At 40.7% G+C, this 22762-nt stretch overlaps 1 protein-coding gene across 2 annotated transcripts in view; it reads left to right on the top strand.

Moving 5' to 3' along the window:
• Positions 1-10622: 10622 nt before the first annotated feature.
• The window catches only part of RICTOR (RPTOR independent companion of MTOR complex 2), an 80969-nt gene continuing 68829 nt past the window's right edge, over positions 10623-22762 (top strand). The window contains exons 1-2 of one of the 2 annotated variants that reach the window (XM_066988989.1): positions 10623-10867; positions 11027-11074. In XM_066988989.1, coding sequence (XP_066845090.1) covers positions 10819-10867; positions 11027-11074 — 97 coding nt within the window. In that variant the 5' untranslated portion in view covers positions 10623-10818. The remainder of the gene's footprint in view (positions 10868-11026; positions 11075-22762) is intronic. The other variant, XM_066988988.1, reaches the window with a different exon arrangement.

Raw genomic sequence — 22762 nt, 5'->3', positions numbered from 1 at the left:
ATCAACCCATCCTGTCCAGATCCCTCTGCAGGGCCTTCCCTCCCTCTGGCAGGTTGACACTTCCCCGCAACTTGGTGTCCTCTGCAGACTTGCTGATGGTGCACTCAATTCCCCCATCCAAGTCATCAATGAAGATATTAAAGAGGATGGGCCCTAACACTGACCCCTGGAGAACACCACTGGTGACTGGTTGCCAGCTGGATTTCACTCCGCTCACTACCACTCTCTGGGCCTGGCTTTCCAGTCAGTTTTTAACCCAGCAAAGAGTGTACCCATCCAAGCCATGGGCTGCCAGCTTCTCCTGGAGAATACTGGGGGAGACTGTGTCAGAGGCTTTGCTGAAATCTAGGCAGACTACAACAACAGCCTTTCCCTCATCTACCAGGTGGGCTGCCTGGTTATAGAAGGGGATGAGGCTGGTCAGGCAGGACTTGCCTTCCATGAACCTGGACCCCCCTGCCCTTCAGGACTGACTCCCAAGGGACCCTCCCTACCAGTGTCCTGAACAGTTCGAAGTCTGCCCTCCAGAAGTCCAAGGTAGCAGTTTTACTGAACCCCATCCTGACTTCACCAAGAATAGAGAACTCTGCCATTTCATGGTCACTCTGCCCAAGACAGCTTCCTACCACCACATCTCTCACCAGTCCTTTTCTGTTCATGAATGTTCAGGTCTAGCGGGGCACCCCCTCTGGTAGGCTCGCTAACCAGCTGAGTCAGGAAGCTGTCTTCCAGGCACTCCAGAAACCTTCTAGACTGCTTCCTCAGGGCTGTACTGTATTTCCGGCATATGTCTGGGAATATGAAGCCCCCCATGAGAACAAATGCTGGCAATTGAGCGACTTCTGCCAGCTGCTTATAGAGCGCCTCATCGTTCTCTTTGTCCTGTTTGGCAGTCTGTAACAGACCCCCACCAGGATGTACACCTTGTTGGCCAACTCCCTGACCCTTATCCACAGGGACTCTACATTATCATTCCCAGCCCAAAGCTCAACAACATCAAAACACTCTCTAATATAGAGAGCCACACCACTGTGCCTCCTTTGTTGCCTGTCCTTTCTGAAGAGCTTGTAGCCATCCACTGCAGCACTCTAGTCATGGGAGTGGTCCCACCACATTTCAGTGATGGCAACTAAGAACTTCTCAGCTTGGTGGCACAGCTTTGGGAGGAGATGGGCAGGTTGAGGAGCATCGGGGAGTTGGAGAAGGAGATTGACTGGTGGAATCATACCCTACCAACCATGAGAGAGATGTGTCAGCCAGCCACAACACAAGAAGGGAAGAGGATCCACTACCCTCTCACCACCAGGTAGAAGAAAGGGACCTAAGATAGAGGAGGGAATGGAAGCAGGTTTCTGCTTGGGGTGGCAGACAAATGCCCTCCCTGCCTACCTCACCTTTCCAGGTGCCCTTACACAATGGGCACCAGGCTCTGGAGCTTCCTCACTAGGGGAATGAAGGGGCAGGCGCTGAGCTCTGCTCTCTGGGGACAGAGACAGGACCCGAGGGAATGGCATGGAGCTGGGACAGGGAAGGGTCAGGAAGGGCGTTAGGGAAAGGTTCTGCATCCAGAGGGTATTTGGGTACTGGGACAGGCTCCCCACCTCATGGCCTCATGGCACCAAGCTGCTGGAGTTCAAGAAGCATTTGGACAACGTTCTCAGATATATGGTTTGGGTTTTTTGGGTGGTGTGGAGCCAGGAGTTGGACACAATGATCCTTCTGGGTCCTTCCAACTCAGGATATTCTCTGATTCTATGATTATTTTTTAGACTGGACTTGGGGGAAAGAGAGTATCTAAATAAGGCATTTCCATGCTAATCCATTGTAAAAACAACATCTATTCCTAAAGTGGCCAAGATCATTGGTGATGCTTGTAGTTGCATGAGCAGATAGCAAAACAAAGTAAAGTGAATGGTTGTGCCATAATAATAATCTCTTTGCACTTGCTTATATATGAGAACTCACTGGAAATCAAAAGTTTACAGTCAATAAAGAAGGCGATCAAGTACAGAAAATGAAAAGTGTTTGCAATGCATGATGCTTTTGCTGTTTTGCAAGATAATCAAAAAACTGTCACAACCAATGCGTCTGCATCAGTGCAAGTTCTCTAGGTAATCAAGTCTCCTGTGATCTTCAAGGGCAGTGAAATACACTATGCAAAACAGTACAACGTAGCAAGCTAGCAAGTTTAGCTTATAAATATAAAGAAAATAAAATTGTCTCTGTTTAAATCAGTGAGACATTTGGTCTCACTTTCAGTGGAGATGAGATTTCATCTTATGCAAGAGCCTTTTACTGATGGTTCTAAGTACAGTAAATTTCTAAAGAAGTATAATGTTATGATAACAAATGAAATTAATTGTAGAGATAATAGCCCATAAGCTGCTTTACACTGTATTTAAAATCACTGATAATATACTGAAAAGCTACATGCAAACTTGCATTTCCAGTCCTAAATTTGTTGTTCAAACTGTCTTCCAGGCATACAAACACCAGTTCTATGAGTAAACATCAGCACCAGCACACAAATTTAAAATGTTACATTTTACGTTAAGCACAATGAATCTGGCTGGCTAATGAGCTTCTGGTGGTTGATTTACTTTTGGGGGACCTTCTAGAGAGTATATGCATCAAACTAGTGATGTGCCAATGAACTGGAGTGAACTCTGGTTTAGAAACTTGCACATTCAGAAATATATGATCCCTTGTCAGTTAATAATAGGATAAAAATTTTCATGCTTTATATAGCTAATTATCTCAAAATGAGTTTGTGTTAAATTTCTAAGTATGTGCACAATCCTGTTTTAGTTTCAACTGACAGAAGAACTCCACGTGTTGCCGTAAAACCAAAAAGGGAAATTCCCTGTTGTTTTATCTTGAATTAAAGGACCTCAGCAGAATATAAATCTCTTTTGTTCCCCTGCAGAGATGTAAATTTTATTCTTTGTCACATTTTTGGTTGCATATTTTGAATAGTTTTTCCAGTTTCTTAACCTTGATGTGATGTAGGCAACATGTTCCCTTACCTAACTTTAGACCGGTCTTATGATACATTAAATCATCACAAGAAATAATCATAACTTGCTTTAAGCTAAAAAATGTGCATTGTTTGATTTGTGCATTGTTTGATTTGTGTATTTTTTGACCAAAACTTAGTGTGAGAGGCACAGAGCATTGAAATGTATTATAAGTTAGCATACACAGAAAAATTACCTTCTTTCTTTCTTTTTATTATTATTTTACCAATGTCATTTGCTGGATACAATCTTTTTCTTCCTTCTGAATAAAAATGTCCTCACAAGACATGTGGGCACACCATCTTCTGCCAAACTAGAGCAGCAGTAGCTGAAAAATAATTTCTGGAAACTATCGCTTAGCAGCACAGTGAAAATCAACTTTATTATTGCTGCAATGACAGCACAGCTACAGTGCAGCATTTGTTTGTCAGTAATTGCTGTTCAGAAAATGAAATGTAAGCAGAAAAACTTCCAGACAGGAAAATCTATGCTTAGGCAGTTTAATAAAGACTATACTTAAGGGTTTCTCACCTGTAATTTATTGTATTATCTTTTCAAAGTCGTACAGAAATAAAAGGAAAGCTGTTCTCTCTCTTGACACTTTTCCCTCTCCTAAGTCCATCCTGGAGTATTTTACTGTGCCTGCTAAAATACTCAGCACTGAAAACAGCAACATATTGACATAAAAAGCAGGCTTTGGTATGGACACCCCAGTCAAGTTAAATACTACTGGTTTCCATCCATGTTGTACCTCTATGGTGCCCTGGTAAACAGGCTAAGCAAAACAAAAACTGGGAGGGTGAAAAGAACTCTTTCCTCTGATTCAGCAGCTTTAGAGCATTTTCCCTGCTTTGACCACAGGCCTTTTCCTGGGCAGCAGGAATGCCACTGATCTCCTGCGCATTCCTGTGTTAAGAGGTTTATATTTTCGATCCTCATAATTGCAGATCCCTTGGCTACTCCTCCCTTGGTGGTAACAAAACTCTCCTCTATGTGCGATCTGCTTGCATAATCCACCTCAACAGCAAAGACTGGTGCTTTACTATGAGGAAGGAAATTCAGTGTAGGAGTCCAGATTCACTGGGTTAAGGATTAGCCTTTAGCATCGCATTTCTTTACAACTAAAATGGGTGCACGCATGCATGTGTGCATCTCTGTGTGTGCATTTTATGGCAAATAAGGCAACTTCTCTGGAAACAGATGGATCCGTAAAAGGAGTCTTATGACTTCTGAATAGCAGCCACAGACCATCCGACAAGGAAAGGGTTTTTCACACACAGCTTCACTACTCAGTGAAGCACCCAGACACTAGAGAGGGCAAGAAATGAGTTTGTATTTGCGCTACCTCGGTCCTGCCTGCCTCTGTGGGTATGTCTTTAAATGTGTGTGCAGTCTGTAATTACCGGATGGCTCAGGAGTTTTTTCCACAGGATCCCCGCCTCATTTAGTGCATGGGCTGGACGAGAGTTAACAAAAAAGGCAGTTGTTCAGCCCTGTTCATTCAGTTTCTGGCCACTCCTTTCTTTAGTGCAAATCTTCCCCAGTCTCTGCTGCACCCAGAAGTATTAGCGTCTCATGGTATTCATCACAACGCTATCTCTGATTTCCATGAATAGGAATGGATTTTTCTTGCGAGACAAAGAAAATACTTTATCCTCATATTAGTGTATGAAAGGAAGGCACAAACAGAACAATTTGTGGCACATATCCACAGTTCTGGGTATAAATGCAAACTGCTAAATCTAGATTAATGACATTTTTAGTGCTTTTGTTTTCCTTATTACCTGTGGTTAAATATAAACCACATCATGCTTAAAAAGTACAAGCATCCAAAAACTTATATTTTTAATCCAAGTTTGCAGTAATAGAGGGTACTGATTAAAATTGATGAAAATAATAGTGTAGATGATATTTTGGAATGTAATGCACTGGGGGCAAATTCTAGATTTGGATGGTCTGCTTTATTCCCTCTGCTTACAACATTTTCTTTCTCATGAGTCCCATGTCGACACCAAGTTTGCTGGCATGGTTTTGAGTCAGCTGTACAGCTTTGTCCAGAATTACTCCCTTACATGTGCATGGTCTGGGGACACGCCAGGCTGTGACACCCAGACACGTTCGGAGAACATTCACTTATTTCTCAGAAGTTGTTCATCCAGAAGAGCAACACAGCCCTCCACCTTGAATACTAAGGGAGCAAGTTAGTGGTCCCCCTGAAAGGTTGTCCATCCCAAGCACTTCTAGCACCTGTGCTGGCTGGGAGAGATCTCCATGCCACCCAGCTCTGCCGCAGCACTGCAGAATGCTGCCTGCAGCAGCATGACAGACCCACCTCCCCTTCTTTTGCTTGGGTGAAGCAAAATTGCAATGAGCCCACAAAGCTTTTATTTTCTGTGCTCAAGTCTAGCTAGCTGGCTCGTGAACATACATGAATTTGTTAAATTTTCTGCCTCCTTCTAAAGCACTTTGAGAGAGAAGGTTAAGCTGGTTTTGAATATATAGAGTTTAACCCTCAAGGCTTTTGTATCATGGGCCTTGTTGAAAAGAATACGGGAAAGTTTATTTTCTTTCTTAATGCACATAGAAACACTGCTTAACCTTAATATGTTCACCATTAGGTGGCAAGGAAGCATGCAAAATGTCAACACGTACGTGAATGAAATGTGAATTAGGTGGATACTGAAGGTTTTAAGAAACACACTGCAATTTGCATTACTTCGCAATTTGCATTACTTCAGTAATATCGTAAAATCCTACAGCTCAGGCATCATGAGACTGACAAAGAAAAGAAAAATCAGCACTGGCTTTTTTTGCCTGGTTTTAATTCTGTTGTTTGGCCAGATTCCTGATTTTCAAGTTCTTAGCAGGAAAAGCCGCCTGCTCCTTCATTTGCACATGCATGTGCTGGAAAATGCACCCGAAACCCAGGAACGGGGTGCGGGGCTCCCATCCCCTCCTTGTGCTGGCTGAAGGGACACCCTGCCATGAGCCCTTTCCTTCTCCTGTGTCTTGGCCTCCTTCGCATGCTCCTGCCCCAGTACACTGCCCGGCTGTGGTGGTTTTACTCGGGTGGGCGGCCGAGCTCCACCACAACCGCTCTCTCACTCCCCCTCCTCAAAGAGGAACGGGGAGAAAATACGATGAAAATGGCTCAAGGGTTGAGATAAGGACAGGGAGATGGCACAGTAATTACCGTGACAGGCAAATGAAACTCAGCATAGGGAGATAGTAAGATTTATTACCAATTACTAACAAGCTAGAGAAGTGAAAAACAAAGGAAAGAAACCAAAAGCACCTTCCCCCCATCCACCCTCTTCCACCTCCTCCCCCCGAGCGGCGCAGGGGAACAGGGGAATGGGGGTTATGGTCAGTCTATAGCGCTGCTTCTCTGCCGCTCCTTCTCGGTCACTCTCATCCCCTGTGCTGTGGGGTCCCTCCCATGGGATGCAGTCCTTGCTGAATTGATCCGGTGTGAACTGCTCCAGATATGGGTCTGTACCACGGGGTCCATCCCTCAGGAGCGAACTGCTCCAACCTGGATCCCCCACGGGCAGCAGCTCCTGCCAGGTCACCTGCTCCTGCCTGGTCTCCTCTCCACAGGCTACAGGTCCGGCCCGGAATCTGCTCCGGCAGGGGTCTTCCACAGGCCGCAGCCTCCATCGGTGCAGGTCCACCTGCTCCACTGTGGTCTCCTCCACGGGCTGCAGCGTGGAATCCTGCTCCACCGTGGTACTCCATGGGCTGCAGGGGGACAGCCTGCTTCACCATGGGCCTCACCACAGGCCGCAGGGGACTTCTGCTCCGGCGCCTGGAGCACCTCTCCCCCTCCTTCTTCACTGACATTGGTGCCTGCAGGGCTGTTCCTCACTCCTCTCACTCTCCCAGCTGCTGTGTGGTGCAGTGTTTTTTTTTTTTTTCCTGTCTTAAATATGCTCTCACAGAGGTGCAAAACACCACCACTTATTGGCTCAGCTCTGGTCAGCAGTGGGGCCCTTACCAAACATGGGGCAGCTTCTAGATCCTTCTCACAGAAGCCACCCCTATGGCCCCCTGCTACCAAAACCTTGCCACGTAAACCCACTACACCGGCTCACACAGGTAAGCCCAGCTTCTTCTTTCTTTATCCACCCGAAGACGTCCTGGGTTTTGGGGTGACTGCCCTCTTTTACCACCTGGGATACTCTCTGTATGCTTCCACTCACTTGTTCAGTTGCTTCCTCTTCCTCATAGTTATTCCTCTTTTCCTTGATCCTCTGAGACTGTGGTGTTCTGTCCTTCGCTTCCCTGCCTCTCCTGCCTCTTTCTGTTTTTTGTTGTTGTTGTTGTTGTTGTTTGTTTGTTTGTTTTTTTCCTTTCTCTTTTCATCCTGTTGAACCCTTCCCCTACTTCTGCATTCCTCTCCTGGCACTTGCACTTTTGTCTCGTTTTTAAAAGCTGCTCTGTATAAATGCCCATTTTTGGACCCACTCTGTGGGTGACACCATCAGAGGTTTTATGACTCACTGACCACTGAGAGGACTTAACAATTCTTGTATTTTGTGTTCTATGCTGTTTTTCCCATAGCATTTCAAATCCAGCCAAACATACCTTCCTTCTGTGTTTGGAAGAGGTTTTTTTCAGTAGTTAAGTTGGACTGCTGTATGTAAGTAAATCTTACTACTTACAGCTTAAATAAAAATAAATAAATAGATCAATTTTAAATACATTCAAATATTTCCCAATGGATAGCATGACGTATAATAGTACTGCTATTAAAATGACAGCAAGCCTTTTACAGCCAAAGCCCAAAGAAAATGTTTGTGGGCTTCTTCAGTTTCAGAAAAGAGCAATGAAAAATTAAAAAAAAAAAAATAAAATAAAAAAAATCTGCTGCCCTATAGATTTTAAATTGAGTAATGATAAATTATACTTATACACATAAGTATAGGGCTTCAGCCCTATAACTAGAGTTTATTTGGACTGAAACACTTAGCAGCTGTGTGTTTTTTATTTTTATTTTTTATTTTTTTTACTCAGGTCTAATTAATATGCTAACCATATGCCAACTGAACACCTGTTGCTTTTCACAGCTTCAATAGTATTATGCAGCACAGAATGCTGTGAAAAATCTGACATGAATGGGTGCCTAAATGTGAGGTTACACTAATTCACTAATTAACCATCTAGTTAGCAACCTGTCCAGTTAATCAGGAAGACTTGTTGCATCACTTGACATGCTGTTATTCTACAGCTGGTCACTGTTGCTTTAGTATGCTACTTATTGACACTCTTACATCATTTTCCGCTATATGTTCTGTGTTCATTTTTTAATTCTTTCCATTATTGTATACTTAAGAAATACTAACTTTTTACCCAGTTGCAATCATTTCAGCTTTTATTAATCATTTTTATTTCTAGCTGTATTTAAAGGCACTACATTCATGAATTAACTTAGATTGCATTGCTTTTCAAAATCAGAGCAACTCCAGAAACATGGTTACTGAGTTAAACATTTTGTTAGGAGTTGTCTTTTCCTTAGCCAAATCATTTTGCTTTTGCAAACTGTATTACTGTTAATTTAATTATTGGTTTGTGTTTTGTTTTTGTGTAACTTAAAACATTATTTATAGAACTCCTTTTCCGTAACAGTATATGTAGAAAGACACCTGTTGGACTGTATTTGAAAAGACTAGCATAGGAATGTGTTAGGAATACACCACATTCACCAGGCAAGCAATCACCTCAAAAAGCAAATCCAGTGAAAAAAAAGCCTCCCTAGGGAGCAAACAGCAAAATGCCCCTTGTTTTTTCTCCAAGCAGCTTGGTGAACATGAGACCAAAAGTTACGAATAAAGTTCAAAACAAAGCAGGATGTGGAGCTTTACATGCGTGGCTTAAAATTTCACCAGAAAATATTCAGCATCCACCTAAACCTCGTGGTGCCTTCACACACTTTCTGCACCACCCCAGTCTGAGCAGTCTGTCTGCCCCTTACCCATAGCCAGCTGAAGCCCAGGCAGTGTGGCTGTGCCCGTACTAGTCACTTAAAACAGTGCCAGGGAGCAGCCAGTTTGGCCACCAATCCCCCTTTAAGATACTTTGTTCAATGTGTGATTGTTTCTTTATACCTTTATGCTTTATATGTGTTGACTATTTTTCTCGACAGTACAAAACAGCTCAGGTTTTACCCTGTCTTAAGCAGTCTGATGGGTTTCACATGAAGAAAAAAATTAGACAAATGATTGCAAAATTCTTGTTAATGGTATAGATAGCAAAAAAAAAAAACCAATGATTTTTTCAAACCTTTTCATTCACTAGATTTTCAATTCCTCTTCATCCCATTGTCATTCGGGATTTAACATCTATTTAAAGCCGATTTTATGATATTGAAAATTAAGGAATATTGTTACAAATACGCTTGGGTAAGACAAAATGCTCAACAAGTACAAACCACCATAGCTCAGTTGAATTCACTAGGCTAACTTCTCATCAACATAGCTTGATTAAAGTTTTTATAAAGTTTATTAACAGACTCCTCATACTAGTTATGGCCATTATATTTTAAGTGCCAGGCTCACTTTTGCAACACACATTTTTTTATTTTATTTATTTATTTACTTTTTCTTCTGGAGAGCTCCTACCTAACTGGTAGTCAAAGCTAGCTCTTACTTGCTATTTTCCATGTCACCATAGACATTTAAATATATATATATATATTTCAGTCGTGGCAAATATTTATTACAACCCGAATTATCTTCAATGTACCCTTGTGGGTTTCCTCTTATAAGTGATGTTATGACATTATTTTGCATGTCGGTATCATAGACAACCTGAATTTTGTCTGTATAAGTCAAATGTAAGTGAGAGAGAGATGAAGCCCAAAGGGTTAAGTGAAGTATTTTGATTATTAAACAGTGTCTTCTGTCAGCAGGAACAAAATGTTAAAAGAGTACCCTAGATTTTAAACATTACTCCTTTCTTGCTATCTTTTTTTTGTAAGACGTTGTGGTTGCCTCAAAATGCAGTTTGTCTGACTGCTTATTTTATCTGTAAGGGAAGAACTAAGTGCTGTGTGGCACCAGCATTGAGTGCGAGGGTCCAAAGCATTCCACATGCAGATTACTGGCTCAAATACAACCCAGAAGTTTAAGACAGGGCCGACACTCAGAGGTGCTTCAATTTTTTTTAATGTGAATTTAATTAGTCCCAGTAGTGTTTTTAGAAATGGGGTACAGTAATACCACTAGAAGCAGCAGTTCATTTAGCATTCTTAGGAAGCCAGGGGCTCCCTGGACGTGAAATTTTGACTATCAGCCCTGAGGGAGGTTGATGAAACCACTAGAGCGAGTTTGTTGTGGTCCTGTGTCACGGACGGATGAGATACTATCATTTATACCTTGTAGTTTTGGGAACCTCGGTCCTTCAAGAACATTATTTTCTTATTTAATAAACAAAAACTGAAGTAAGGAAGTAGTTAAAATGAATGCGTTTGTTTGAACTGAAGGAACCCACTCCAGCAACCACCTCTCGGGGCGGGGACGGGGACGGGGCCTCCCGGGGGGGGGGGCACTCTGTGTGGGGAGGGCGCGTGGCCGCCGCGTACGAAGGGGCGTGGCCTATAGGGGCGTGGCCTGAGGGAGAGGACGGGGCTCGGGGGCGTGGCCTCCCAGTGGGAGGGGGCGGGGCTTCTCGCGAGGCGGGCGGAGAGAGGGAGGTGGTAGCGGCGGCGGCGGCGGCGTCGCCCCGTGCCGTCCCGTCCCGCCGGGCGTCTCCTCGCGAGATCGGGCGAGGTTTCCGGTGTTGTGACTGCGGGGCCGCGAACATGGCGGTCAGCCTCCGCGCCCGCTCGCTGAGGCACCTCCGCATCCGAGGTGAGGGCCCCGCGCGGCGGCGGCGGAGGCGGGGCAAGGAGGGGGATTCGGCCCCGAGCGGCCCGCACCCGGCCCCCGTTGTCCCCCCGCCGGTGCCCGCTGCCCCCACCCCGCCCCTCCCTCCGTCCTGACGCGCTCTCTTTCTCCCCCGTCCCGCAGGTCGCAACGACAGCGGCGAGGAGAACGTCCCGCTGGATCTCAACCGAGGTACGGGGACGGGCACGGGCCGGGGGGCGCCGCCTCCTCCCCCGCCGCCGCCGAGCAGGAGGAGGAGGAGGAGGAAGGCGGAGGCCTGCCCGCGGGTGGGAGCCTCGCCCCGGGGCCGCCGCCCGGCAGTCCCGGCTCCGCCGAAGGGCCGGGGGAAGGCAGGGGGAGAGGCGGCAGGTCCGGGGCCGGGGGGAGGTGCAGGGCCGCCGCCGTGCTGGGGAGCTCGGCTCTGCGAGGAACCGGGCGGAGAAGTGACAGGATCGGTGAAACGAAAGTGGGCTGCGGAACGTAAAGGAAGCGCGAATATTAGCGGTGGCAGTAACGTTTTCGGCTTGGAATTAGGCTGTATCTCACCGATTCCACCTCCGATTCTTTCTTTTTCCCCAGTACAAACTATTTTTAGAGTTTCATTCTTAAGCAGTTTTACCTTGGGCTGAAAATTATCTCTGCATACATATATCTTATTTACAATTGTGTTTTAGTTCTTGAGGAAAAGCTCTGAGTTTTTTTCAGTTTAAAGGAACAGGCTCTTTTCTGTCCTCCCACCCCATCTCCACATGCACATGGTTGCTTTTGTGCCTTTAAAATAAAAAACGAGTGAAACTTCGTCAACAAAATGCAGGACAAAGGCCTTAACAGTTCAGACACATGACACAGCTATTACTGTAAGTAGTGTTATCTGTTTATGAAACTTACAGAATCGGGATTTTAATGAATGTCTTTAGTAACCTTTTTTTACATTGTGTAACGCTAAATTGTTCTGATGTGACAGAACAATACACAAAATTTAAATGCTGGAGTTAGTGATGTTTAGATGTGGTCTGTTTGAAATCTCTTACTCAGGATTCAAAAGGTGACTGTCATTGAGATTGATTTTTTTTTTCCTATGAGGTGTTTTAAGCCTCCTACTGATCCCATGAGACCTGTAGTAATAGCATTGTAACTATCTTGTGTATTCTGTTGTAAAAAAAAAGTCTCAGTTAAGATGCAAAATGAGTTCTTAAAGCAATGAAAAAAATATTTTGCACTGTGTAGTGCCTGTTTAAAAAAAAAAAAAAAACAAAAAAAAATAAAAAAAACATTAGTATGGTAATCACAATTACATAAGGTACAGCTTTACCTTTAGTCATCTAGCCCCTGTCAAAAATCTTTTTTTTTTTGTTGGAGGAACTATAACTGACTGAGCAGTAATTGGATAGAGAATTTTAAAGAAAAAAAAAAATAAAAAATGTCTCAGCATGGCATTAACTAAGCTAGATGATAACTTGATTTCCCCACTGAACACACAATCACAATGAACGCTTATTTTTTCCAACTGTTACTATAGTTACATAAGCAATTAGTTTAAATATTTTAAATTGTTACACTAATTCTGTACTAGTAATACCCTGTTTTGATTCACTATGTTGAGCCAATCACATAGTTTTTCATAAGGCTCACGCTTTCAATATCTTAAAAGATTATTCTATTGTTTTTTTGTTTCCCCCAGACAATTGAATTTTGTGTTGATTAATCTAGAATATCTGTGTTGGGCAAAGTAGAGAGTTGCCAGAAACAATGCCTCAGCCATGTGCTTCTAGCTGCAGTGGTCTCTGTTACGAATATGTGAAATCAAATTGGTATTGCCTTGTTTTAAGCAGGTTCTCATTTAGTGATGGTTTGACAAAAATAACTTAATATACAAGTCAGGCCTTCAGTAGTCCGTAACTGTGGACTGTGCAAGAGGCCAGTGCTGTTATTAAGTATTTCAGAACTAATAATAGATGCAGGGAGGATGCTAGCCTTGTTTGTGCTGCTTTAGTTCCTACTTCTTCCTGGCTTTTTGTGCAGTAAGACTCGGTGAGCGCCTTGCTGCATGTAGAGCTGATGCACCTTTCTCTGCTTACTTCTTGTTTGCTCCTCACTGCTCCTTGAGGGTTGCCCATGTTTTCCCAGAACTCACCTTGTTGTTCTCTTGTTATGTGTTTTTACCACGCCTGGAACAGCAGGAGTTCCCTCTTCGGAGCTTTTTAATGCTCTGCATTTTCAAAAGTGATGTAATAAAGTTTATGAAGGGTGTTTTATGTTACAGTGCACTGCATGTGTGAAGTCTCTGTATGAGATTAGCCTGGTTAGAGATATTAGTGTAAAGTTTGTGGTTTTCTGGGTTCTGTTTGTTTTTGAAACTTTTTAGCTGCTCAGCCCAGGCAGCGCACTGTCTTTAAAGATGATTCTGATTAATTTTATTTTAGGACAATGATTTTCTTAACCTTTTTTCCCTAGAAAATTAGTTTTCTGAAAACATGATCAGCTCCAGAAAAATTGTCCCCAACATGAATATATGTTGGACATAATGTTAGTACAGTCGGTAATGTTGTTACAGTAAGAAAAAACCCTAAAGATAGATGTTGAACTGGTCACTTTTGACTATTTAAGGCTATACATCATGTCTTCTGTTGGTTATGAAATTAAAATTGTTAATTGGGATTCACCGTACTCAGATTTTGGCCTTGTGTTCTATTACCTGCTCAGAATAGAACAGAAGAGGAAAAGGAGGACAGATTCACCACCAGCGCAACTCCCATTGCAGTCATCTGGAAGGAATTAGCAATGGGATGAGGCATACTGGTTTAATTAGACTCCTGAAATCAAGCTCATAACTTCTTAAGGCCAGAGAGGACAATTGGAATTATTGACCAAGTTATCGCATTTGGCAGGAATTCTTGCTTTGAGTCCGGTTGCGGCTGTGTACGTAACCGTGCCGCAAGTATGCTGTGCTTTTAGCAAAATTCGTCTTGGTTCTGACTATTTTGCAGGGATTCCAAGCTGAGCTGCAGAGCTGGTGTACCTCCCAGAGCCCTAGGCACTGTGAAAGGCTTGTGTAATCCAGGCTTGGTTTGCTGCAAAGTTCTTTGCTCCTGTCTGTAACTGAGTATACTTACCAACTGATTTTGAAAATTTGTTACTGCTTCAGTAACAAATTATCCTGTTAGGTGACCTACACCCCTGCCTTGCTGGTGTTTCTGCTGCTGGCTTTGAACTGTGCAGGCCTGGGTGAGGAGAATTGCAGGCAGCGCCTTATCTGTCGACAGACACCTTTAAGTGTCCTTCCGTCAAGAGATTCCTGTTTCTTGGTGTATTTTTTTTTTGGTTTGGGATTGGTGGTGGTTTCTTTTTTTTTTATATGCCTGTAGTTCTGACTCTGCATTGCCTATTAGGAACTATCCAGTTGATTTACTGAAGTATTTGAGATAAACAAGGGTGCAAATAGAACTGCTGATGATGGATGAGGACAAGTGCTGTTTGTGACTATATGTCTCAATTTCCTTCTTTCTGAGGGTAACAGTCTTCACTTCTTGTTATTGTGCTTTTTAATTAATTGAAAGGTACCTATCTTCAGCACTGATACTTTCATTTATTATTAATTAACAGGCATTGCAAGACACTACTTTGATTTAGCAGCTCTTTGTACATCCAATTTTCTGTTCTGCAAGTGTGGAGTCTCTTAGTTACAACAGGAGACAAATATGAATAAAGTAGCTGAGGACTGGCTTTTTTCTCCTCAAGAATGAGTTTGGCCCAGTGTTATGAGGAAAAAAAAAATCTTTTTCCTTTTTTTCTTACTTAGGCATTGTTTGCTTCTAACACATAAGCAGAACTTTTGTGTCTAACTTCACAACTATACTGCTTTTCTTACTGTGCTTACATCACTTTAAACCATGTTGTATTTGATTCCCTGTGCCCACATGGCAAATTGCAGTGCATTGCATGCAGGGCAAATGTCTCAGGAGGCTATTTGCAGTTTACAGCCCACAAAAATGTTGGGCATTTTCAAGGGTTATTTGAGGGATAGTCAAAGAAGGCTAGATGAATTTTGTTTCCAAATTCAGCTTGAGATTTGGTGACCACTCCATTTCCAACTTTCTTCATCAGTAAAGAAGAAGCAGGGAGGAATGTTGCGCACCTGTCTAGTACTGAGAGTTCAAGTCATCGAGAGGGGGAAATATATTTGGAGTCCTTGTAGCAAGGCAGTAAGGAGGATGCAGAGATTCTGGTGGGTGTGTGCTTTCTTGGTGGCTCAAAGGCAGTGAGTGTTGCACACTGGTGGCAGGACTGTTACAGAAAGACTTCAGGCTCTTCTTTGCATGCTCTTGTGATAGGTGATCCATCTCGAAAATAGGGGGAAGTGGGGCTCCTCAGCCGCATAGAAATATTGCTTTAAAAATATCCAGATAAACAAAATGTGTGGGCGCCTTTACCCCTTCCTTCGCTGCATACCATGATTGTGATGGTTAACTGTAACAGGTAACTTCTATTAGAGCAAATCACACAGTGCTGTGTTTTACTTCCTTCTTTGTGAATCTGTAACAGAAACGCTGATAGGAGCAAGAAGGTATTTAGCAACAGTTTTTTTTTCAGTTGTTCTGGGATACAGACGGTGAACTTGAAAAACAGTTGGAGTCTTACATCTTGCTTGCCTTGCTGTCTGAGAAATACTATACTGCAATTATTCTTGAATATCGATCTTTTGTTTCTTTTTTACCTATCTGGACTCCAAGGGGTACATGACTGCTGATGGTGGCCTGCTAACTTTTTAGGCAAAACCTACCTTTTGGTAGGTTTTAAAAGCAAGTTAGAGGAGCTCAGTATATGCACTCCAAAATTAAGGCATACACTTAGCTTTTCTATCTGCACTTGTGCTTTAAATTGGCATTGTTTTCAAATTGTAAAGCACTCTAGCCTGGTTATATTGATAACATTTGCATACCTCTGGCTATGTTTCCTAGGTTATTACTACTTTTACAATCTTAAGACTTTTCAGAACTACTAAAATGGTATGTGCTTACAGTATTTTCACTTTCATTTCTTGAAAACAGGAACTAGATGTTTAATGAGGTGAAAATCTCATAAAAAGGCAACTTTAAACCCTTGCTCACCATTAAAGTATCTGTAGGAGCTGGGCACTACTATGTCTTTCAAAATCTGTGCTCGTGTTTCTTTAAAAGTTTTGTGTATGGCAACTTATTTTTTTTATGGGTGGATTTTTGTATATTTTTTCCTGCAGTGGTTCAGGTTTGTCAACAAATGTCAGCACTTTTCTTCTGAAGGGCAGAAACTAAAACTACCATTCTAATATTTTGTGGTTTCTTTTTATATTTGACAAAAGGGGTTGTTTGGGGATTTGGATCGGTAAAAATAAGTTCTTAGGTGTTTAAGCAATGCTGTGTTTTCACATTACAGTTTTCTGCTGTTTTTTTGATCTGGTCATTTGAATCTTACAGAATGCTGAAATACCAAAATCTCTTGATTACTGCTGCCCTCTTGATAGGAGTTTCAGGTTTTTTTTTTTTTTGTCAGAGTCCATCCAGGGTAGATGCTATGTAAAGAAACACACACCCTTCATCATAATTACAGTAAATAAGGAAGCTAAGTCAATGATAGCCTTTCCAGAAAGAAATGCATCAGACTTCTGCCCAATCTTGGAATCTTCCAGCATACTTTACCAATTAGCTGGGAAGCTAGAAAGTTTTTCCTTACCAGCATGTAAGAGATGCTCAATGTCAGGTGGAGTGTTAACAGTGGGAAGAAGTGTAATAGGTATACTGAAAAACATCTGTTTACAAACTAACTGGTTAGACCTATCCAAATCCAAACATTGAAGGAAAGTTCCAGGGTGGCTTGAGAGTTGATGTTGAAATTGTGGCTGATTGGTTTTAGGAATGTGGTGAAGAATTGTTTGTGTTTTATCTTTCAGGCTAAATGGGACTCTTCCCTGTGACTTTTTTTTTAGACATGAGTTATCCACCTTAAAACAAACTATTTTCTTACAACTAAGACATAAGCATGTGACATGAGGCTTTGACTACACAATAGATTGCATAAAATAAGGGGTGTGTTTTTCATTGGAAGCATGCTTTATGGCATGCAGGTGGGCAGGTGCTTATACCATAACACAGGTCACTGCATACAGCAACACTCACGTGGTACATCCTGATACAGAAGGGAAGGTGCTGTAATGCTATGAAACCAGTGCTGGCTGATAGCTGACAAATTGCTTTAACTGGAACACTGAGAACTTTCATAATGAAATATATTTTGCTTTATTGTAGTTTAGAAATCTCCAATATTAGTATATTCATGTATACTGCACAAGCAGTTTTTTTTTCATTTGCCAAACATTTGCTGTGGTGATGGAAAATTTGGGTAGAATGGGTCAGAAGAAAAGTAGAAGTTAGCAGAACTTCGGAACATTATTAATGAAGAGTGTATTTACCAAGTCCTTGCAGCTGATAAAGAGGAGGAATGCTGGTAAAGATGTAAAAAACAAAACAAAACAAAACCCTACTTAGCTGCATTTTCGTAGTTGCATAACTAAATTTTTATAGCTATGTAAGACTCATTTTGTTTCTCTTACATTCATCAGTGTGTAGCAAGCCACATCTAAACAGCGGCTTGAATATGTTTAGGTAATTAAATATTATGAGGAAGTGTCTTCACGAAATTGTGGCAATGTTCTTGGAATCCAAGTAGTTCATCCATACCTTAGGCTGAGTGAAAAGGCTTTTATGAAAGTTTTCTAAAAGGTGTGATATTTTTTTTGACACCATCCCTGGGGGTGTTTAAGGAAAGGTTGGACGTGGTGCTTAGGGACATGGTTTAGTGGGTGACATTGGTAGTAGGGTGATGGTAAGATGATCTTGGAGGTCTTTTCCAACCTTAATGATCCTATGATTCTACTTATTACTGTTTTTGTTGTATCTGATCTTTTGTTCAGGTAGCTAGCAGCTTCTCAAATAGTTCAGTGAGCTACTTTTTTCCCTTTTTTTTTTCTTGTGGAAACTGAAGATATTTATTGTCCAAGGTGTAAAATAAAAAGCATAAAGATTCTGAATTCCATTTCCACTGAAGAAATGTTTAGTTAACAATTTCATGCTGTTTATCAGTGATACTTCGAACAAGATTGTCCTTGTGAGCCTAAGACCAACAGGATGGCAAAGATGAAATAGGACGGTTATCAACCATCTATCTGAGGTGGCTAGGGACAGTTAACACTTCTGGTTAAAATGAAGGAGGTACAATCTCTATACCTAATTTACATGGAATGTAATGGTTGTGAAATAAACTACAGCTGCTGATTTAAGACTACAGAATGTTTAGTGGGAGATCAGTTGTGCATAGACAAAAGGTATTTGAAACAAAACAATATGGTCTTGGTCTATAGAAAATGTGTAATTACAATGGAATATTAACAAAGAATAATTTTGTTAATCTCTTCATATAAAAATGTATGGAGGCAAGTATGTTGCCTGACAATTAGTGCTGTAAAAAAAAAAAAAGAGTAAACCTGTAATCCGTCTTTTCCCTTTATTATCTTCTGAACACTAATGATGTCGGAAATTAGCGTTAGCAACCTCATATCTAGAGAATTTTAAAATCCGTTCATCTGCTTTATGTAAACCGTATGTGATTCTCATGGATGATTTAGTGGATTTTTTTCTTGAAATTCAAAAAAAGAAATGGAAAAAACATTGCTGTTGCCCTGTTTCCATAAATGTGGTGTTTCCAGCTCAGTTTTGTAGGTTAGCCTGTTACTTCATACAGGTAGATTTGAGTCAAAATGTAGCTATGAATTAGATCTCCTCTGTGCTTAAAAGGATGAACTTAAATTTTCTTGTTTATCGTATGTAAAAATTTATAATATAATCGACTTCTTCTGTCCTTTCTTTGAGATTTTTTTAGGAAAAAGAGCAAAAGGCTTGAATGGTCACAACTGTGGGCAGATGAGACTGTCCTGTTGCTAGCATGATGGGCTGGAGTTCCCAACAGTCTTCAGTCAGTCTGTGCGCTATTTTGAAATGTTCTGGTCATAAGATTTTGAGGTCAGTAGTTATCACGTCATACAATCACCGCAGTGTAAAGGTTTCCTGCTGCTGTTAGGGCTGTTTCTGAGTTAACCTGCAGCTTACAGTTGCATGTACCTTTATTAGTGTTTCAATTTGGAGATGTTGTTACTTCGCTCTTTCCCTTTTACAAATTGCCCTTAGTGTCTTTGTCGGGAGACTGGGTGATCCTACATCTGATAATGGGGCTAGGTTATTGCTTCTTACACAGCATCTTATGTAACAGGATTTTTGGGGGACAGTGGCTAACTACTGACAGCTTGAACTTCTATCAGTAAGGGCCTTTTAGCTGGATAGCATTTATGTTTTGGCGTTCTTGAGCAAGTTAAGATGATGCAGAGAATAATCAAAATGCTAATAGGGAAACACGTTCTTAGATATGATCATGTTCTTCCCTTTCAGAAATTTTCTTCTAATCTCATTGATAGTATTCCCAACCTGCTTGTGTGCTCAATAATATTCAAAGAAATGCATGATCAGAATTTTTGAGTAGTTTTGAAAGATTTCCCTGATAAACAAACAAAGAGTAGTTGCATGATGTGACGCAGTCAGTGTATATATTTTGTTTAAAGCAAATAGATATTGTGACTGGTCTGAATTTTCTGTTCAGAATTGTTGGCAAGAAATAAGAAAATGAGTTTGGAAGAATGAAGAATAAATTTTCTAAATGATTACAGTAACCCCGTGTCCCCCATTCAAATGCGATGTTTTCGATTTCCATACTGATTTGATTTCCATCCTAACATAGCCAGCATTACGGATCAGGGAAAGGCTTGTCCTCCAAGATTTTACCTGCTTTTGAACGCAAGAGCAGTTGTACTGGGTCACCCCAACCTTGTGGCCTGTCAGTGACAACAGCTGCTAATTGGTGCACAGGAGAGAGTTGCAGAACAAGGCAGGCAGGCATGCAGTCACACTGCCATGGAGCATTCCCCAGCCTCCAGCAGTTTATGGATCAGTTTGTGCTTTTTTTCCTGTCTTTTTTTCTTAATATGTAAACCTTTAGGTGTGTTAGAACAAGTTCTTCTAGAGTTTAACCGTACATTCTAGAATAATTTATACCTCTATTTTACTATGAAGTGGTAATGACAGGAATTTTACTAGGAGACTGTAATTTCAGCTTGGTTTTAATCATCACAGTGTGCACTAGTTACAGGAATGTGTCTAATACTGTAGAAAGATGGAATAATATGTTTTTTTGGGGGGACGAGTAATATATGAAGATTGTACATCATAAGGATGATTGCTAAGGTTCTTGGCATTAATGTTGTATCTTCCTAGTATTTGAAGACTAGAGCAGGTATTCATTCTCTAAACTGACAAGTTACTTGAAGAATTTGCAAACCTATTGTGGTACGTTATGTGGTTCTAACTTGAAAATTATTTTCAGAACTAGTAAGTGAGGAAACGTACGTATGTCTTATACTACTATAAGATATCAAAATCGCTAAAAAAATGAGTTAAAGCATGAATTTTCAAATCAGTGTTATATTTTGGAATGGTCTTTGGTTATCTTTTACTGTGTTTAAAGTTTAAAGGTATTTTAAGTTCTCACCATCAATCAAAAAATTTGTATGTGGCTACTCTTCAGCTTTGTTCTGTGCTTCTGTTGGAGGGATAATATTGTAGCTTTAGATGCTATGAAAGTTGTTAACATTTCAACTATAAAACCTGTTTTTCAGGAGCTTTAGCAGTAAAGGAAGTCTGTCTACAAATTTGGCATACAAGATCACACACTAGGAGTAATTAACATAGTTCCAAGGGTGAGAATGTAAGTTTAGGGTGGCTTTTCTACATGTATAATCCCAGTGTGTTGGTTAGATACATAATACTGCAAGAAAATAATTTGGAAAGTGGTCCATTTTTTGAACTGCTTTCACCACTTCAAGCTGATTATAAAACCAGAATGTTATTTGATGTAACCTCTATCTCTACTGAGGAATCTTTTTAAAAGGAAAAACGAAAACATTTAATTTACGGTATTTTGTACAAATCTCCAAATGAGAATTCTATACAGTCATAATAGGTTTTTAAATTCTACTTGCATGTTTACTTACAGAAAGATGTATGTGTAAGTGTAGATCTACATATAGTAAGATATGAAGGGTTAGCTTTGTAAATGTAGTCCCAATATAAGACTTTTTTTTTTCTGAGATTGTAGCAATTCCTGGATCCTACCTTGGATATTCTGTCTCTTGTATCGCTTTCTACTTAAAAGACAATTTTGTAAATATGAAGCTTAATTTCTACCTGACTGATGTAAGCAGAGGAACGGTTCTTTTACTTTCCTTTCTAACTACAATGAAAGAGATGAGCTTTTTTTTCTGTATTACTGAGGCACTTTTATCTATTCATAACTTTCTTAAGCAGCAAGAGTGAAAGTAATCTGAGTTTTTTATTTCTCTCTTTTCATGAATATGGTTTACTGAATCTTCTAAGTTGTATTTAGACAGCAGTACTTTATCTATTGTTCATCTATGAAACGTGTATAGGAAACAACAAATTGCTGCTTACATTCTGCTGGAATCACTGGTTTTGGTCATTTCTACCTTTCAAGGGGATGTTCAAAGTTGTTAAACTTGTAATACATTCTCTTTTTTTCTAAATTTTTATCAGAAAATATAAGTAAAACTTACACATCATGCTATACCAGTGAAAAGTGTATTGCACCTTACCGATTCAAGGGTAGTAATAGACACCCTCTATGATTAGTGTTAAAACTTTTATATTTTTCAACATAATAGTAACTAAATAAATCTAACATAGAGATAATTTTCTGTAATGTTTTTACCTGTTTAATTCTCTAATGTTTTAAATACTTTAGATAATGTGTATTACTGTGTTTTTGAGAATCATAGGCTGAATGTGAATTTTTTTTCAGTCTGGCAGAGTTTGGTCTTTGCTGTGTTCAAATCAATAATTCAGAAGTGATCTCTGTGTCATGCAGTTTTCTTTCTTATGTAGCTGTCTTTTCTTCCACTGTTCTCAGAACTTGGTTGTTTTTCTTTTGTGCAGTTTCCACATCTTGAATTAGATGTAAATTAAAAATACTTCATGTTATGAGAGATTACATAATTGCCCTGATTTTTTTCAGCAAATTCATAATGGAAGGTTATGCAGTTTTCACTGGTGTTTCACTTCACTCTTTCAGATGTTGATAAAAAGTGTTTTAGCAGACTGATTACCTGTCGTCTGAGCTTGCATGGCACCTTCAAGTAACATATTTTAACAGCTTTCACTAACTGATAACTCATGGCTGCTTCAGTGGAAAAGGAGAACATTGCATTCGTGTTCCTAGTTGTTTCCTTCATTTTTGCAGCATGTAGTTTAAGAAGCCACTAAAAGCAACCTTGAAATGTACAGTTGTGTAGTGGTCAGACTTGAAAATTTTTTTATCTTGATTTTTTTATTAAACAGAGGTGTAAGTTAACCAAGGTCATCCGTTTATACTGTGATTCTTCCCTTCAGTAAGAGGAAGATATCTCTTGTGTCATTGTTCTTAGACAATTATTAAATGCTTAACTTACTGAAGTACAACTTCCTCCTCTAAGAGGAGTCTTTAGCCAAATTTAGTCTCTTATCTCACTTTTTGGCACTGTGACTCTAGTATGTGTGATAAGCAGCTACTAGCACAGTCTCTCACTTGTGAGTTTATTTACTGTATGTGTGTTAGTTGCTGTGTTCAGCTACTGCCTAGCATCTCAGAAGTGATGCATATAAAATGTATGCTCCTCAGTTTAACTTGTTATGCCAGACTTAGGAGTTACTGAATTATTTGTGTGCTGAAGCCTGCTGTTCTTGTTGGCCT

This window comes from Anser cygnoides, chromosome Z (assembly GCF_040182565.1).
Source record: "Anser cygnoides isolate HZ-2024a breed goose chromosome Z, Taihu_goose_T2T_genome, whole genome shotgun sequence".
NCBI classification, from domain to species: Eukaryota; Metazoa; Chordata; class Aves; order Anseriformes; family Anatidae; genus Anser; species Anser cygnoides.
This window is presented reverse-complemented; position numbering and strand designations above follow the sequence as displayed.